This window comes from Diabrotica virgifera, chromosome 5, assembly GCF_917563875.1.
Source record: "Diabrotica virgifera virgifera chromosome 5, PGI_DIABVI_V3a".
In the NCBI taxonomy this organism is placed as follows: Eukaryota; Metazoa; Arthropoda; class Insecta; order Coleoptera; family Chrysomelidae; genus Diabrotica; species Diabrotica virgifera.
In genome coordinates this window covers 12,524,308-12,544,708 of record NC_065447.1, presented here as the reverse complement: position 1 = coordinate 12,544,708, position 20,401 = coordinate 12,524,308, and the positions used below count along the sequence as shown (strand labels likewise).

General features: G+C 33.3%; 1 protein-coding gene across 2 annotated transcripts in view; it reads left to right on the top strand.

Annotated features, from left to right (window-relative positions):
- Positions 1–3,584: 3,584 nt before the first annotated feature.
- The window catches only part of LOC114333224 (uncharacterized), a 63,763-nt gene continuing 46,946 nt past the window's right edge, over positions 3,585–20,401 (top strand). For both annotated transcript variants that reach the window (XM_028283179.2, XM_028283118.2), the window contains exons 1-4: positions 3,585–4,019; positions 5,457–5,773; positions 9,514–9,703; positions 18,540–18,771. In XM_028283179.2, the coding sequence (XP_028138980.1) occupies positions 3,835–4,019; positions 5,457–5,773; positions 9,514–9,703; positions 18,540–18,771 (924 nt within the window). In that variant the 5' untranslated portion in view covers positions 3,585–3,834. The remainder of the gene's footprint in view (positions 4,020–5,456; positions 5,774–9,513; positions 9,704–18,539; positions 18,772–20,401) is intronic.

Genomic DNA, 20,401 nt, shown 5'->3' with positions numbered 1-20,401 from the left:
TCTTTCATACATAAATAACGTAACTGTCATTATCAGCTGTGCATAAGTAATTGACAGGTTGATAGTCGCTTCTTCTTTTTATCATCTGAAGTGGACTCTTCCGTTTCGTGATTATCGTCGTTATAATTTAAAATAATAATAATTATAGTCGGTTCGCTAAACTCAGACGCAACTGGCTAGATATTTTAGTCGGTAATTTTTTTGTTTTTTGCCAATTTTGCAAAAATTCGAATTTAAATTTTTTATTTCATTTGACTTCTTGAGTTTTAAAATCAGTTGAGTTTTATTTATTTCTTCTCCAATCGATACATATGCTGCATCACGTTTTTGTTTATTTTTATACTCAAAAAACTAAACAAGAACTAAACTTTATTGTCCTATCTGAGTTCCATTTGTTAGCTATTTTTGAGAATCACAAATCACATTAACACAAGTCTCCTCTGATGAAGTGGTAATATGTACAATTACACAGCGAGTGTTGTTTACACGTACCGTACCGAGTGGATTGGCGAGTATACGATTAAAGGATGGGAGGTCGAAGACTCGGCCTAGTAAATAGAACAATAAAGGTCCGAGTGACTGTCTCGCCATATGACTGGGTCGAGTGCTCGGCCAAGTAGGTACTCGTTAGTACGTTTATACGAAACGAGCACTCGGCCGAGAACATTGTCTCGCTATAATACTCGTTACGTGTAATCAAGGTTTTATACCAAGTATTTCTTATGAATAGATCTTTATCTTGGCAGTACTGTATCAATATATCCACTCTTTCATTTCTGTGACCAAGACCATATTTTTCAATTACAAGATTCTACGGCCCCTTTTCCAACTTTCGCGTTAAAGTGATCCTAATGTTTTATGTAATTTCGTGATTCTTAGTCACCTTTAAGGCTTCGTCTAGCTGTTAATAAAATCGCTTTAGTTGTTCTTCTGACTTGTCTGCTGTAGGGGCGTAGGCTAAAACTACAAGATAGAAGAGGTCCGGACAGACAAATAATTTCCTGATTATCCTGTAATCTTAGAAAGGGGATTTCACTATATTCTCTTCTTCTTCAGCCTTTGCATCCACTCCTGGACAAAGGCCTCCCTATGAGCTCTACACTCTTCTCTGTTTTGTCCTATTTGGTGCCAGTTTCTCCCCACTTTGGCTTTGATATCGTCTAGCCATCGTTTTTGTGGTCTTTCTCTACTACGTCTGTGTTTGCGTGGTCTTCAATGCACAATGTTTCTCTTCAAGGCCCCCGTAAGGGCTACTGGCGCCTGTGTGCAAAAAAGGAATTTGGCGCCACTTAAGGCATTTTGGTTCATGTTTATTTATTTATTTTTTTGAAGGTAGGTAGGTATTTTAGGTAAGTACTTGAGATAAGGCAAAAAACTGAACTTTAGAAGTCATAATAAGTTTTAATGAGTTTTCCTCGAAAAGTGCTTTATTATTTGGTTATTTCACGTTGAAATATTAGATTTGGAATTTGACGAATAAGAATGTATTTTTCATGAGCTTCAATTTTGCTTTTACTATAGTCTATAGACTTCATGAATTTACAACTTTTTGTTTTTTTATACACCACATTTTTGAAAACAATATTTTTTTCGATAAAATAATTGGCTTTTGAGTTATTTGGGAAAATCCGTTTAAAAACGTTGTTTATTTATAGAAAATTAAATATTTTCACTCGCAAATAACTCGAAAAGTATTGATTTAGTTGCAAAACTCTATAGAACAAAAGTTGCTTAGAATAAGTCAGTTTATCCATTTCCGGACTTATTTTAGACCTATATTTTTTCACCCCCGACAAGGGGTATCTTTCACTCCCCTTCAGTTTAAGTGAAGGGAAGTACAACCTAAATCTAAATTTTCATGCAATTCTGTGGTGACCAGGAAAATTACACAGTATCGCCGTTCATTCACTGGGGTATGGGTACAATAGAAAAATAAAAAATAGTTATTATAATAGCGATATTTTCCGAGACTTTGCTGTTGCAAATTCATTAACTACATCAATAAAATTTATATTATTAAAAATTTCTTGTTCAATTGATAATTTTGCTAGCTCAGGCAATCTTTCTTGAAGCATTGCCCTTAAATGATTTTTAATGATTTTTAACTTCCAGAAAAAGATCGCTCGCCAAAAGCTACAGGTATAGGCAATGTCAAAAGAATTCTTAGTGAAATGCTTACGGCTTACGTTTGAAAGGGTGTAGATTAAATTGTTGTCAAAGTAATGCACATAACTTTAACGCTTTAATTTCATTAAACAAAGAATGATTTGACTCTATATCCTTATTATCCTGATCTGTCAGTGATTCTTCAAGAACAAAACAACGTTTTAAATGATCGCTGTGACTTAATTTAAATATGTTTCGTGTGTATTTATACCTGATCCTATTTAATTTCTCAACTTTTGTTTTAAAATAAATTTTATTTGAAATTTTTTTTTCAATTTTTGACCCTGGGTTTTGGCGCCCCTCAAGGATGGCGCTCATGTACATGGCACACTTTGCACATATGGTAGCGGGGGCTCTGTTCTCGTCCATCTGTCGTTGATTTGCTGTGCCATGTGCTCTACCCAATTTCACTATCTCCCACTGGACTATTTGTAGCAGCAGCAAACAAAATGACAATGGCTTTGTTAATCGCCAACATTCTTAGTGTATAGGCATCTTAAGAACAAAAATAACTTGGACCACTGGAGAGCTATTCAACGGAAAAGCCAGAGTAAGAAAATAATCAAGAATATTGATAAAAAACTCTCAGAAAAAGAGATTCAAATGGTAACCTAAATGGTGATTGGATTTTATCGTCAAACACCCTACTAAGCAAAAAGGATGAGGTATCTACATTTTATTAGAAAAATGGGATAATACTGTTTAATCATTAAAATACCTTCATACATGAACCCACATGGAAACTGTGGAACTATACCTCATAATAAATTGGACCATACAGTAATAGAAAAATATAGGTATAGAATCTTTGAACTCATTCATACAGTTGAGTCCCTCCTTCTTTAGCCGTGCGTCGTCATATTATAAAGCATACGAAATAAGTCGATGATAAGTCGGAAATTGAAATTTACTAAACGCAACAGCAAGTCACTTACTGTCACTTGCTGTTGCGTTTAGTACATTTCAATTTCCGACTTATCATCGACTTATTTCGTATGCTTTAAATGATAACGCACGGGTTAAGATTGAGGGACTCAACTCTATATGACTTTAATATATGAATGAGTATCTGAAAAAATATAAATTACAGATACCCCCTTTTCGCGTAGTAGGGCAGTATACAAAATAGGTAAGATGAATGAACTATGATGCAGAAAATGCGAAATGGAAGAAAACAAAAAAAAAAAAGAACTTTAATTCAATAAAATATGGAAAATATATGACTGAATCATATGGTCTGAATAATACTACATTTAAAAAAATTCACGAAAGAAAACCTACAAATAATACGATACAACTTTTATTAGGCTTTCCAAATAAAACGGCATTAAATGGCATTTTATTTAAACTTAGTAGAATTAGTTGCTAAAAAATGTAAAACACTCTGTATTTGGATACCTTCAAAAATGTTTACGTTTCTCAATTACCTTGTACACCTTAGATTTCCAAACAATTAAATTTAAAAATAATTAGGTCATGATAATGTTTATAAAATACACTTCTGCTGACTAAGGTCTAAACACGTAGACCGCTAGAAACAACATTCCAAATTCCATTCATATCAAGTGACTCCTACTGGATGGCATATTCTTTTCCTCGTACATCAAATCAACAAAATTAAATAAATGATCGCTTTACGCTATAAAAATACGAAAAAAATCTACAAACATGTTTAAAAAGGGATTGTTGGTTCCTTTTTTCTGCTTTTCTTTGTTTCTTGTTGGTCACAAAGCTGAGGAGAATTTGGAAGTCTCTTGTAATATAAATGTAAAGAAAGCGATACAATGTGTGAGTGATAAATTCCTAAGTATCTCAGTAGATCCAGCTGTACTTTTAGCAGGCGTTAATTTAAGGTAAGACACTTTATTATAATTTATCTAGCAAAGTAACTAAATCTCGGAAGTATGATAAAAATAGAGGATTATAATTTTGAAATCTCTCTTTTTTCATTAATCCACTCATTATTCTCTTTCTCTTTATTTTTATGTAGTGTCGACTTCTCTAATATCATTTCTCCATAGGTCTCAATTTGAGTGATACAAATCCATCAATCTCTCAACCATAGATAGACATGTCCTATCTGTGCCTCTTCCACCATTGCATTATGTTATTATAGGTCTGGATCCCACGTACCAAAAAAAAGTTTATTAGTAGCAAGCTGAAAATTTGTTAATAGCTTAACGGTGTCTAGTCGGACAAATTTTGGTGTACGAGAACACTGGAACAGGGGAAGTTTTAATTGTGAAACATGTTATAGGTTTCGAACTTCAGACTACGAAAACGTCCCATGTATTTTGTCGGACAGAACTTCCAATTGATTAGTTACCCTTTCATTAAACTCTCATGCAAAAATCAGACTGCTATTTACCGCACCAATATAATTCCTGTCATTTGACATGTTCTACGTGTCGGACTTATTGAAATGCTCAACATATTTGTCGGATAAACCTTTTTTCATATGTTATATCAAGTTTGCCATTAAATAAACCTAAAAACAAACTGCTAGTTTTCACAATCATAAACTTGCCAGGATGACACGTTCCACATTTAAAACTTTCCCTGTTCCAGTGTTCCCATACATTAAAGTTTGTCCGATTAGACACCGTTAAGCTATTAACAAATTTTCAGCTTGCTATTAATAAACTTTTTTTTGGTACGCGGAATCCAGGCCTATTAGATCAATATCTTATAGTGTGATGTTTACTGTTTTACAGTATACTGTTTTACTCGGTCCACTGGTGTATTCTTGATAAGCACTTGGACGTCTCTAATTTTATTTTTGCTGATGAACATAAATTTAGTTTTTGATATGTTTACTTGTAGTCCAAATCTTTCACTTACTTCATTTTTGTAAGTGCATCAGATTTTGCTAACGTATTTCCATATTTAACTATTGTAGACCTATCCCTCCTTCTTCTTCCATATCTTTTGAATTCTATCACTTTTTTTACTAAACTATTCTTGTCCATTCTGGTTGTGCCCATACCAGTTCAGTTTTCTTTTTTTTATGTTTTTCTCTATTTTCTGTTTTAACTCGTTCCTGGCATTTTCGCTTCTTTTCCTATTCAGCTTCGCCTTCCCAGATATTTATTCACTTGCTTTATTTCTTTTGCATTTATGGTACTTTCATTACTTCTAACTCATGTCTCGCTTGCAAAAGAAGTGTTGGTTCTTTAACTGGTTTTGAAATATTTGATAATACATCTCAATACACCTTCAGCTATAGTTATACTTTGGTTTGTGGTTATAGAAGTATTGACTATTTTCATATTTATTTTTCTTAATTTTAGTGAAAATTCGTTAAAATTGGCCAAACACCTCAGTCCAGCATTCATCAGAATAGCTGGACCAACTACTCAGTTTATCAAGTACGTGGACCAAGATGATGCCTCCCACAATTTACTCACAGAGGATGGAAATAACGTGAGAATTACTCCTTCAATTTGGTTCGGGATAAACGAATGGTTAAAATTAGCCAAAATAACACCGATATATGGAATTAACGATAAAGAAACAATACAGGGGGTCTGGAATCCTAAGAGTACCTTGCCATTGTTTGACATTTCAGAGCAGCTTAATATTAGCTGTTATTGGCAGCTTGGATATGGTAAGTAAACTTTTGACAGCTAAATTTTTATATAAGATAATTATTGTATTTCTACATTATATTCATTGCTATTTTAAATACTTTGTCATTTATAGTCGAAAATTATAAGGTTGTTTACAATTATATTATTTTTTTAGTTGCGTTTATGTTTCCCATCTCCAGTTTCGCTCTTATTTCTGTAGGTTAAGTATGCCTTAGAGTTTAGAGTACGCACTTTTTACATTATGTGAATCTTTTTGAACTTTCAGGAAAATATGACTTCTTTTCGATTTCTTTCTTGAGATGGTACGATGGTCGAGAGAATTCTTAAATTTTAACTTGCTCTTCCTTGTTATCCCTTTCCAGTATCTTCAATAATCAATTGGATGTTTGCATCTGTTGATTTAGTCATGACCATGCATTTAGTTTCCTTCAAATTCGTCTTCAGCCCGTATTCATGGCAACATTCGTTAAGGCGTTGCATTCTTCTTCCTTCTTTCTTCAGCCTTCAGTAATCCAACTTTGGACATAGGCCTCCCCCAATTCAATCCAGTGTTGTCTATTTTGCGCCACCTGTTTCCAGTTGTGTCCTCCAAACTTCTTTATGTCATCGGCCCATTTCATTTGTGGCCTTCCTCTACTTCTTCTTCCTAACCACGGTCTCCATTGTTGTATTTCGTGATTCCATCTTTTATCCTTCAGTCGGGGATTGTGTCCTCAGCTTGTGTCACTAATTTGGCAGCATGTTCTCCTGTGTCTTTTACTTTGGTTTTGCTTCTAATCCATGTATTTGTTTTTTTGTCTATGAGCCTCACCCCGAGCATTGATCTTTCCATCGCTCTCTGTGCCTTTACTATTTTATCCATATTGGCCTTGGTGAGTGTCCACGTCTGTGAACCATACGTAAGTATAGGGAGGATACACTGATCGTAAACTCTGGTTCTCAAATAGTGTTCTATTTTAGTTTTTTTCAAGATCCAACACAGTTTTCCAAATCCTGCCCACGCTAACCTTATTCTTCTAGTAATTTCGGAAGTTTGATGTTCTTTGTTAACTTTCATTATCTGTCCCAGGTAGATGTATTCACTTACTGTTGCTAAATCTATATCATTCAACGTTATTTTTGTAATGTTCGGTGTATTCGTCATTACTTTTGTTTTTTCCAAGTTCATCTTAAGACCTACTTTTTCCGAAGCTTGAAATAGTTGCGTCATCATGGTCTGTAATTCTTCAAAACTTGTAGCGAATATTACAATGTCGTCAGCATATCTCAAATGACTCAGTTTTCTTCCATTACCATTTATTCCTTTATCTACCCAGCTAATGTTTTTGAACACGTCTTTAGGTCCCAGTGTGAATAGCTTTGGTGAAATAACGTCTCCCTGGCGACTTCCTCTGTTGATTCATATAGCTTTGGTTTTCTCATCTATTTGTATTTTCATTGTAGCTTTCTTATAAATATTATGTATGAGCATTCTGTATCGAGAATCTACCCTGCAGTTCAGAGTTGCACTATGTCCCGTAAATCATTGTTGTTCTCCGTCATTATTACTGTATCTGGTAAAGTCTGCAAATCGTAAGCGTATCAAAATTTATCCATTGAAAAATATACCCTGCATCGAATCTGAGAGCGCTTCTTTAAATACCGCTTCACTGTAGACATTGAAGAGTAGTAAGGGAACAGCCACGACCCTGGCGGACTTCTCTGTATATTTTCATATCTTGGGTGTTCTGGTTGTCAACTTTTTCCTTGGCAGTTTGTTTCTAATATACATTAGACATCATTTTCATATCACGACTCTCAACAATGTTGCTTTATAGTATATCTAAAAGCTTCTTATATTGAACTTTATCAAATGCCTTTTCAAAGTCTACAAAACATAATTATATGTTCTGGGCACATGTACACATGTGGTTTCTATTGGCAGTTCTTCTCTTTCATCATAAATAGTTGTTGGATATAATAATTGGTCCAATGAGGCAATCTCCCCTTTATATCAGTACTTATATGCTATTTATCATTTTAAGGATAGAATAGATACCTTGTGATAGAACCGATCATTTCTTTGATTTTTTTGGTGTAAATTAAAAGTATCATAATTTTTATCCAGATCTTCTATTTCCTTGCATCTGTCGGAGAGCCATGTCTCCGATATTTGACCTCTCGAATTCTATTTTTGATGTTTCCCTAAAATGTTTTTGTATTTATTCAGGTCTTTTGATTATAATCAGTATCTTCATTGTTCGTTCTACCATAAGCTTAAGAATTTCTACTGTCATCCAAGGTTTTCTTTAAATGGTTTGACGGTTTTTTTTTCAGCTGCCATGTTGAATTTTGTCCTCGAACCCATATCGCCTCACACTATTCTCCACTTCTCCTTGGTCCACTTTAGGATTAAAATCGTCTATTATAATATTTTATTTTATTTAGCGTATGGACTTTCACAGTACGATAAATACACAAATATCATATATTATTCAAACACTAAAATATAATGAATGAACCTAAATATTAATGTCCAATTTACATATCCATTCAATTGCTTCTGGGGAGCATTCCACAAAGTCCTGGAGGTTTCCACGGTAGGCACGATTTAGGCAATCTGAAACACAATGACTTATGGTCTGTATAGCTAGGTGATCCGCAATCGCACTGTGGACTTTCCTCACAACCTTATTTGAACAGAGAATCAGCACATTTACCATGTCCGGTACGTATGCTATTAAGCCTCGCCCAGGTGGACCGGAACAGACCCCATCCGATGAAACCCTGGGTTGGGGTGGATATCTGAATATAGTCTGCTGCTATTGTTGGCATCCATCGTGTGGACCTTTGTATATCATAGGAATCACGAATTGTTCGGGCAGATCTGATTGGAGGATTTCTAGACCTCAGTCGCTGGTGCTCTTTTGAGATGTCTGGTATGTCTTGATGGATTGGTAATTGTATGTTGGCTACAATTTTCTGGTACTCTATCACTAATGCTGCTGTACGGCGTAGATCTGGTGGAGCAATATTGCTCAAAGTAGGCAGCTATCCCACTGGGGTTGATTTTATTGTTCCAGTGATTATTCTCATGGTTTGATTAAATTGGACATCGATTTTGTTTGTATGTGCACTATTTAGCCATACTGGTGCACAATATTCTGTCACTGAAAAAACCAAAGCTAGAGCAGAGATCCGAAGAGCATCTGCAGAAGCACCCCAAGTTGTTCCAGCAAGTTTTGTTATTATATTGTTTCTTGTCCTCAGTTTACCGGCTGCGTTTGTAAGATGGCTTTTGAAGATGAGTGTTATATCAAGTGTGAAGCCGAGATATTTGGGGTTGTTGTTATGTTTGATAACTGCATCATTTAGAGTTACATTGAGAGTATCGCCCGCAAGTTGATTCGACAGGTGAAAGAGACAAGTTTCAGTTTTGCTTGTGTTAGGACGTAAGCGCCAGTTCTTAAAGTAGTTACTTAGTGTAGTTAGGTCCTCGTTTAGAGCTCGTTCTCCAGCTTATTACAATATTTATGTCATGTCTTTTAGTTAGCTTGGACAATCACAAACTCAAATGGTAGTGGTGCTTCTTCGATTCTATACATTTTTGATTAGATATATGCGTTGACTTATTATTATTTTGAAGCTGGTTCCCCATCTTTCTGTAGGGCCTAGTCTAGGGACCATATCTATAGAGGGTCTCTAGCAACAAAAACTTTACTTGTAATACAAAAAATTTTACAAACATTTGGACATATTCATATTGTTATACTTTTAGATGCCTCAAACAAAAACGAAACTAGATATAAACAAGATCTCAACATATTTCATTACATTATGGAAGCCTATGCTAGTAAAAATGACACTTGGAAATTGGTAGGAAGTGACATTAGCTCGTTGCCATCGAGTGATGTGGAGAATATCTTAACGAATGTACACGATCTAACTGAAGCTGTAATGTGGGAACCGTAAGTAAAATATCAAATATCATGTGAGTTGTTTTCGATAGGATTCATCGTCCAGCCTCAAAGGTCCACTGCTAAACATAGGTCTCTTCCTCTTTTTTCCAACCGAGTCTATCATGCGTCGCTCTAATCCAGTTTTTATTTATCTTTCTTAAATCAACAGTCCATCGTGTAGGAGGTCGACCGACGCTTCTCTTGTCTTCCCTTGGTCTTCATTGCAATAACCCCCTTGTCCATCGCCCAATTGTCATTCTGGTTCGGTGTCCTGTCCATCTCCATTTTAGTCTGGCGATCCTTTCGATGATGCCAGTCACTTTGGTTCTTCTCATAACCTTTTCGTTTTTTTTCTCTCGCTGAGTTATTCCTAACATGGATTGCTCCATTCTTCTGGGTGTGACTATCAGTTTGACAGCCGAGGTTTTTGTTTTGCATTTCTGCTTCTTATGTAAACACTGGGAGCGCATTGATCACATATTTTCTCTTCAGGCACGTGAGCAGCTCACTTTAAAGTTTCTCTCAGTTTTCCAAATGCTGCCCACCCAAGACCGATTCTTCTCTTCAGTTAATGGTTCTGATTATCCCTGCCAAAATAATTTCATGTCCTAGGAATTTATATTTATCTACAAGATCTATTCCTTGCCCACCAGTACTGATGTTCTGGGTGGGTATCCCGCACAAACCTTATGGAAATTAGGTCCCAGTAGATTTCGTTCATACTTTGGAAAAATACTCCTTGAAGAATCCTGATAAAAAGTTCTCATGGGCACAACTTAATCGTATGAAGAATTTTCAAGATATAGAGGCACAAACTCGGAAAATTATAAGATTTACCGGGTATTCCAATTCCCTGAGTTACTGGTTATCTGGCAACATGTAGAAGTTTGGATCAAGGAAAAGTATAAGTAGTCTAGGATTTTTTCCTGGCTATCCAATGGCGACCTTTACTTTGGCCTGGACCTTCAACGGACGTCATCTTCTAGAATTTCGAGGGTTTTCGGCATCGAATTAATATAAACAGATTACTCATGGCCTTTTTGGGATCGCTAAACACGAATATGCCATATTGACCTCCGGAGAACATGGTGACCAGGGTCACTGCAGGGCACGTCATCTTCTAGAGTTTTGATGGTTTTCGGCATTTAATTGATGCAAATGAATAACTGGAGGGTTTTTGAGGTGGCTAAACACGAATATACCACCAGAACTGACTCCCGGAGCACCTGGTTTCCAAGGTAAATGAAAGGCGCTCCTGAAGTTTCGAGGGTCTTTGGGACAACATTAATGCAAACGGATTAGTTATAGGTTTTTGGGGTTGCTGAACACCAATACGTGATCAGAACAGACACAGGAGCACCTGGTGCCTAAGACAGGTTATCTTCTGGAGTTAAAAATCTAAGAGTAATCCATTTGATTCCTCCGAAACTCCAGAAGATAACCTGTCTTAGGCACCAGGTGCTCCTGTGTCTGTGCTGATTACGTATTCGTGTTCAGCAAACCCAAAAACCTATAATTAATCCGTTTGCATTAATGTAGTACCAAAGACCCTCGAAACTCCAGGAGCCCCTTCCATTGACCTTGGAAACCAGGTACTCCGGCAGTCAGTTCTGGTGGCATATTCGTATTTAGCGACCTCAAAAAACCCTCCAGTAATTCATTTGCATCAATTAAATACCGAAAACCATCGAAACTTAAGAAGATGACGTCCCTTGCAGTGACCCAGGCCACCACGTCTTCTGGAGGACAATTCTGATATCATATTCGTGTTTAGCGATCCCAAAAACCCATGAGTAATCTGTTTATATCAATTTAATGCCGAAAACCCTCGAAACTGTAGAAGATGAGGTCCGTTGAAGGTCAAGGTCAAAGTAAAGGTGCCATTGGATAGCCAGGAAAAAATCCTAGACTAATAGTACTTTTCCTTGATCCAAACTTCTACATGTTGCCACATAACCAGTAACTCAGAGAATTGGAATACCCATTATAATTACGTATTTTTTATGGGAAATAAGCCACAATTTTACTAAAAAATGAATTTATTAACGTTTCGAAGCCCAAATCGGGTTTCGTTGTCAAAATACAAAATACTATTAACATAAAACAAACATGTTGTTGCTAAGTAAAAAAATTCTTCTAACAATTTATTTAATCTGACTCATTTATATTGGCAATTCAGACGTATATTATACATTTTAAAGTAGAAGGCTTTAAAATGATATCGCCAATATTTATGAGTTGCGTTCCTGGGACGACTTTACTAAAAGATAGTTCATTCGATTACATGAAATCAATCCCAACTCAAGAATTGATTTCATGTAATCGAATGAACTATCTTTTAGTAAAGTCGTCCCAGGAGCGCAACTCATAAATATTGGCGATATCATTTTAAAGCCTTCTACTTTAAAATGTATAATATACGTCTGAATTGCCAATATAAATGAGTCAGATTAAATAAATTATTAGAAGAATTTTTTTACTTAGCAACAACATGTTTGTTTTATTTTAATAGTATTTTGTATTTTGACAACGAAACCCGATTTGGGCTTCGAAACGTTAATAAATTGATTTTTTAGTAAAATTGTGGCTTATTTCCCATAAAAAATACGTAATTATAAAAATGCCACAAGGAAATAGCTTCAGAACAACATTGGAATACCCAGTAAATCTTATAATTTTCCTAGTTTGTGCCTCTATATCTTGAAAATCCTTCATACGATTGAGTTGAGCCCATCAGAACTTTTTATCAGGATTCTTCAAAGAGTATTTTCCCAAAGTATGAACGAAACCCACTGGGACCTAATTTCCATAAGGTTTGTGCGGGGTACTTTGTCATTATTTTTGTTTAAGAGATTTTTATATTAAATATAAATTTTAATTAAATTAAATTTTAATCCTACATTTTCTGTAGCCTCAACGAGTTTTTGTGCTATTTCTCTTGCCATTACTTGAACCTCAGATATTATTACTTATACTATCGGCGAAAAGTAAGTATTTTTTTTAGATATTTTCCATCTATTTTCCCTTTGTCAGCTAATCCAAAATCTTATGCATGTTCTAGTACCATATTAAAAAATTTAGGTGACATTGGGTCTCCTTGTCTAATCCCCGCTTTATTTTTTTGCAATTACTATTATTATGAAATTTAACAGTGGTTGTTGCTTGTAAGTATAATTGTATATAGTCCAGAGAAATAAGGTTCTTGTCGGGACACTTGAGCAGCCAGGTTGCAAATGGATTTTTTGGGTACTATATACCTAACACATTATAAATACAAAAATGCCCGTCACAGTTCGGACGAGAAACTTAGTTATTAACAAATAAGGGTCAAAAATGGCAGTTTTTTCGTTTAAATCGCTACAGGTAAAAATAGGGTAATTATATATCTTATTTATAATATTCTTCTTTTTGTAGATGAGCCAAGGTTTAAAATGGCACTTTTTGAATTTTGATCCGATCATTTTTTGTTTCGGAAATGGTCTTAAGACTTTCATATTGCTTGAAAAGTTGAGTCAAACATTCCATATAATGAACAAAAAATTTTAAGACGATTCGTCAATTAGTTTAAATTTTATTCAATTTGTTTATCGCAAAGAGCTTTTTTTTCGCAATGTTATTGTTCAGAAAATAATAATGACATAGCAATTCTTGGAAACCACATGCAAGAATAATAGTAATATTTTTAAAGTATTTAAAAAAATCATTAAAAATTCGTTTTTATCACTCCGAAAAAAGTTTAGTAAAATAGAGTCATTTTTGGCTTCTAAACAATTTGAATAACCTTGTTAATATTGACTATAGAGTAAATCTACTTTAGGATTTCAAAATCTGGTATTTTTATACGAATTTTCCGAAAAAACTTTTTACCTAGGTTAATTAGGTTCAAAGTTAGCCACTTCTATTATTTAATTCGCAGTTACTTCTATATACATACAATTCTCCTGTAACAGTATTAGTTACCATACTACTCCGAAACGGCTTGGCCGATTTTTATAAAATTTTACACGTTTATCTTGTAGGACGTTGAAGAGGTTTTAATCTATTTTTTATACCCATAAGTTATAAGGGGGGTTGCCCCCTGACATTTTTTTAAATTTTTTTAGACAAAATTATCTACCTTAATTTTATATGATGTAGAATTAAAAAATACATACAACCCTTAATTTTCACTCTTCTATCACCAACCCCTATTTGTTAATAGCCATCTTTATATTTACATCTATAAAATTCTCCTGTCACAGTGTTAGTTTCCATACTCCTCCGAAACAGCTTGACCGATTTTTATGAAATTATATATTTATGTATATTCGGTAGGTCTTAGAATCGGTCGTATTCTATTTTTCATATCCTTGGGTGATAAGGGGAGTTCTCCCTAACATTTTGTAATGTTAGGTGGGGTTGTGTGTACATAACGTACTCTATATAAGACTACGAGTACATACAAATTAAAAAAATTATGATCAGAATCCATCAACAAGTTCCAGCGATATTAATCGCAGCATATGTTTGCAGAATCAGTTTTATTTTTTGAGTGCACGTATTTTTGTAATTCCCCTCCACCGACCACGAATTAATTCCGTTCGGACGCCATTTTTAAAGCTTTGTTAACCACTCTGTTGAGGTTCAAAGTTTACTCAAACTTTTACACATAACCTATATATCTTCAACTTCAAAATGGCTCTAGTTAGGTTGCTTAATTGTTATAAACAAAGTAGCCGTCAATTAAATAAAAAAAGTGGCTAACTTTGAATGTAATTAACCTAGGCGAAAAGATTTTCTTTGAAAATTCGTATAAAAATACTAGTTTTTCAAATTACATTGTAGTTTTAGCCTACAGTCAATATTAACAAAGTTAAGAGACTAAGTTTTCACTCTAATGGCATATAAAACAACATAATGCTATTCTACACCCCACCAGAATGAAAACAATGGGAACCTTCTCTGGTTACACCTCCGAGGCTTCTACAATTTGCAAGCCATACGGATACTGAGACTAAGGAAGATGAGGGAATTCTACAATTTACAATTTACGTCCCATCTGCTCAGCGCGGTAAAGTTCCAACGAGAATGGTTCCCTTCGTACTCCAATCAGAGTAAATGTAAATCAAAAATGAATAACCATTTTCAATTTCGTTGCAAAACGAAAATACAGCCGAACCATATTATTCTAGTCCAATCAGAGAGTGCAGCAAGCACCTCTACCGGTTTCGAAACTTATTAGTCTCTCATCAGGAGGCACATATGCTGCTCTCTCTGATCCAACCAAAACAAACCCCAGCGTGCAGTCCCGGATACGGGACCCCAGCGTACAATCCGGGACTGCACGCTGGGGTTTGTTTTGGTTGGATCAGAGAGAGCAACATATGTGCCTCCTGATGAGGGACTAATAAGTTTCGAAACCGGTAGAGGTGCTTGCTGCACTCTCTGATTGGACTAGAATATGGTTCGGCTGTATTTTCGTTTTGCAACGAAATTGAAAATGGTTATTCATTTTTAATTTACATTTACTCTGATTGGAGTACTAAGGGAAACATTCTCGTTGGAACTTTACCGCGCTGAGCAGATGGGACGTGAATTGTAAATTGTAGAATTCCCTCATCTTCCTTAGTCTCAGCATCCGTATGGCTTGCAAATTGTAGAAGCCTCGGAGGTGTAACCAGAGAAGGTTCCCATTGTTTTCATTCTGGTGGGGTGTAGAATAGCATTATGTTGTTTTATATGCCATTAGAGTGAAAACTTAGTCTTTTCGCTAGCAGTTGCCGCTAGGGCATCTATGCCATTTCGTTCGTTGCAATCCGGGACTGCACGCTGGGGTTTGTTTTGGTTGGATCAGAGAGAGCAGCATATGTGCCTCCTGATGAGAGACTAATAAGTTTCGAAACCGGTAGAGATGCTTGCTGCACTCTCTGATTGGACTAGAATAGGGTTTGGCTGTAGTTTCGTTTTGCAACGAAATTGAAAATGGTTATTCATTTTTGATTAACAAAGTTATTCAAATTGTTTATAAGCCAAAAATGACTCTATTTTAGTAAAATGCTTTCTGAGTGATAAAAATGACTTTTTAATGATTTTTTTAAATGCCTTGAAAATATGACTATTCTTCTTTCATGTTGTTTTCACAGAATTGCTGTATCATTATTATTTTATGAACAACACTGAGAAAAAGAAGCTCTTTGGGATAAACAAACTGAATAAAATTTAAACTAATTGACGCATCGTCTCAAAATTTTTTGTACATTGTATGGACTGTTTGACTCAACTTTTCGTGCAATATGAAAGCCCTAAATTTATTTTCGCAAAAGTTACAGCAAATTTTTTATTTTTGAAATTTTAGTTTTATTTTGCAATATCCGAAGCAACAAATAATCTGACCAAAATTCAAAAAACGCTATTTTAAAGCTTGGCTCATCTACTAAAAAAATATTATAAATAAGACATTTAATTACCTACCCTATTTTTACCTGCAGCGATTTAAACGAAAAACTCTCATTTTTGACCCTTATTTGTTAATAACTAAATTTCTCGTCCAATTTGTGACGAGCATTTTTGTATTTATATTGTATTAGCTATATAGTACCAAAAAAAAACCCATTTGCAACCTGGCTGCTCAAGTGTCCCGAACATGGTATATTTTTGCCTTATTTCCCTGGTGTAATAATAGTTTTGTATACTTATTACTAAAGAAGTAAAAATCTTCCCTTGTAGGTGGTATATAATTTATTTAAAATTTTCTAAAATAGATCCAAGTTGGACTTAAAATCGGTACATCACTAGTGCAATACAAACGTTTTCGGACTAATCAGTACATCATCAGGTTAAAGCCTAAAATAAGTAGGTAAATAACAAAGTTGAAATTTTGACTGTTAAAAAGTTAGGAAAAATTAAAACATGTGGTTACTTACTCCAGATCCAAAGTAGTTGAAGCTAGCTACTGGGGTAGGTCGAATGACCTTACCAATATCAAAAATTAGCCATTTCGACTACATCGAGTGCGACAATAAGTCGATGTTACAAGAATAAAGTGTATTTATTCTTGTAACTTTCAACTACTTTGGATCTGGAGTAAGTAACCACATGTTTTAATTTTTCCTAACTTTTTAACAGTCAAAATTTCAACTTTGTCATTTTTATACAGTGGTTTACTTATTTTAGGCTTTAACCTGATGATGGACTGATTAGTCCGAAAACGTTTGTATTGTACCAGTGATGTACCCACTTTAAGTCCAACTTGGAACTATTTTAGAAAATTTTAAGTAAATTATATACCATCTACAAGGGAAGATTTTTAATTCTTTAGTAATTTTTATTATGGTATACAGCCAATGAGAGGGATTCATTACTTTTTATAGTTTTGTATACCTATAATCTAGCCTGCATTCTTTAAGTGCCTGTAGTATTTTGCTTAGCTCAACTGTGCCAAAGGCTTTGTGAAAATCGATAAATACACTGAGCATCAAAATTAACGCACCACCTTAAAAATGGGACATTTTTGATGTCTCGTATTTACTAAAACTGTTGTCCGATTTGAGTGATTTTTTTAGTGTATCATATCTTTCTTCTTCAAGAATATCGATGTAATAATATTATTGCTAAATAGGTAAGTGTCATTGTATACCGGGTGTAAAAATGATAGTGTGTTTTTTCCTCAAAGTTTGGAATACCCTGTGGAATATTCTAGCGTATATAAAATACTGAAATTAAAATTCAACTGTAGCGTTAGGCTTTCTTAACATTCTGCTTTTTAATTAATTTGCTTATGTTGGATAATAAAAAAGTTAGGTACTTTAACAACTAGCAATGTTATTCATCAATAACAAATAATAACAGTTTGCTTTATAAACATATGTCCGCAAATGCTTTGTTTCCGAGATACGGGATGTTGAATTTTTTCTTACAAAACTTACGATTTATTTATTGCTGTAAAACTGGTTAAGATATGCAAATGAAATTTGGTGGGTTTTAAAAGATAGTTATTGCGCATTTTTTGACATACAATTAAGAATTTTATATTCATCATTGGCGCGCATACGGGTATAAACATTTTAGATACATCCCGTATGCACGCCAATGGTAAATATAAAATTCTTAGTTGTATGTCAAAAAATGCGCAATAACTACCTCTTAAAACCTACCAAGTTTCATTTGCATATCTCAATCGGTTTTAGAGCAATAAGTAAATCGTCAGTTCGTAAGAAAAAATTCAACATCCCGACCCCTCGGAAACGAAGCATTTGTGGACATATGTTTATAAAGCAAACGGTCATTATTTTTTCATGCAGAATTACCCCTTAAAGTTTGTCGCACTTATTTAGAAACACCCTGTATTGATGAATAGCATGGCTAGTTGTTAAAGTACCTTACTTTTTTATTATCCCACATAAGCGAATACACCAAAAAGCAAAATGTTAAAAAAGCCCTAGGCTACAGTCGAGTTTTAATTTCAATATTTGATATATACTAGAATATTCCAGGGTGTTCCAAACTTTAAGGAAAAAACACTCCATCATTGTTACACCCGGTATAGAATGACACTTACCTACCTGTTTAGCAATAATATTACTACATCGATATTCTCGAAGAATAAAGCTATAATATACTAAAAAAATCACTCAAATCGGGCAACAGGTTTAGGAAATACGAGACAACAAAAATGTTCCATTTTTAAGGTGGTGCGTTAATTTTGATTCTTAGTGTATTATCACTAGAGGTTTATTCTACTCCACTACTTTCTCTATTAGGGTTTTTATCCTGCCTATTCTCTTCGTTGATAAGTCTCTAATTTTCTTTCCATTATTTTAACTCTTATTTCCACATGCTATTTCATACATTGTGTATCATATTTTAGAAGCGGACTTACAGTTGAAGAATTTCCTCCAAAAGATACAGCCTTCAGGATACTACAGCATCAGGGCTCTAAACCTAGAACGAAGCTGTGGACAACCGTTCCAAAATCAGAAAATACTGTTACCTTTTCTTCTGCCATATTGTGGGCTAAACAAATTGGAAATGCAGCTAAAATTGGATACGATGTAGTGTTCAGGCAACCACGTGTACATGAACTATTTACTGATACACCGGTAGGTAGGATTTCTAATATTTTTTAAGATTTATATTTATTCGTGTTTTCTTTTAAAAATTAAAAATTAAAAATTAAAAATTAAAAATTAAAAATTAAAAATTAAACATTAAAAATTAAAAATTAAAAATTAAAAATTAAAAATTAAAAATTAAAAATTAAAAATTAAAAATTAAAAATTAAAAATTAAAAATTAAAAATTAAAAATTAAAAATTAAAAATTAAAAATTAAAAATTAAAAATTAAAAATTAAAAATTAAAAATTAAAAATTAAAAATTAAAAATTAAAAATTAAAAATTAAAAATTAAAAATTAAAAATTAAAAATTAAAAATTAAAAATTAAAAATTAAAAATTAAAAATTAAAAATTAAAAATTAAAAATTAAAAATTAAAAATTAAAAATTAAAAATTAAAAATTAAAAATTAAAAATTAAAAATTAAAAATTAAAAATTAAAAATTAAAAATTAAAAATTAAAAATTAAAAATTAAAAATTAAAAATTAAAAATTAAAAATTAAAAATTAAAAATTAAAAATTAAAAATTAAAAATTAAAAATTAAAAATTAAAAATTAAAAATTATTAATCAAACAAAGAAATATAGCTAAACACTTTTTAAAACTCAATGGGTGTTTTCGGCTAAGGGTCTGAGGCTCACCGAAATACCATTGTGAATATTATACAAATCAAATAGACCTACACTTACAATTATTTCTAACTATTTTTAGATTCATAGTGTTGGCATTTCTCATCTGAGAATGAGAACTGGAAGCACTATAAAAATTTTACTTTCACAAAAAAAAAAATTTTAAATAAAAAAAAATTATATTTTGTTTATTAAAATTGTTTAGAATTGTTTGTTAAAATTCATTTGAATTATTTATAATTTATCATTTTCAGAATTAGTAATAGATTAGGGCCATTATTAATTAGTTAAATTAAATTAGAAAATTGTTAAAATAAAAATTATGTGTATCAACTACTGTAATCCCATCAGGAAATGACCTGTATTAGTCTCAAGAGGCCAGTTCATTTGTATTAACTATAAATAAATAAATAAATAAATAAATAAATAAATAAATAAATAAATAAATAAATAAATAAATAAATAAATAAATAAATAAATAAATAAATAAATAAATAAATAAATAAATAAATAAAAATAATAGTACATTATATACCGCGGGACTGAAGTAGTACATTTAATCCTGAAGGTAAAGTTTATGGCCCGACCGCAGGGAGGGCCATAATTTACCTGAAGGATTAAATGTACTTCAGTCGCAAGGTATATACGATACTTTTCGTACTTCCGGTATGATTTTATTAATTATTTCAATAATTTCAATCAGTTTTTTCTCTCTTCAACTCATTTAATAAACTGTCTTTAAAATAAGTTACCATAGTAACATTGCGTTGTGACAGTTATAATTTAGAAACATTGTCATTACTAGTGTCATTGTAAAGAAACATTGTTATTGATAATTATTGGTATCATGAGTGAAGAAGGTGTATCTGATATTGATAAAAGAGCAGCCGAAGTAGGTGAAGAATTGTTACCACCGAAATCTAGAAAACTATACGAGCAGCAGTACGATGCTTTTAAAAAGTGGTGCCGCTTAAAAAATGTGAGAC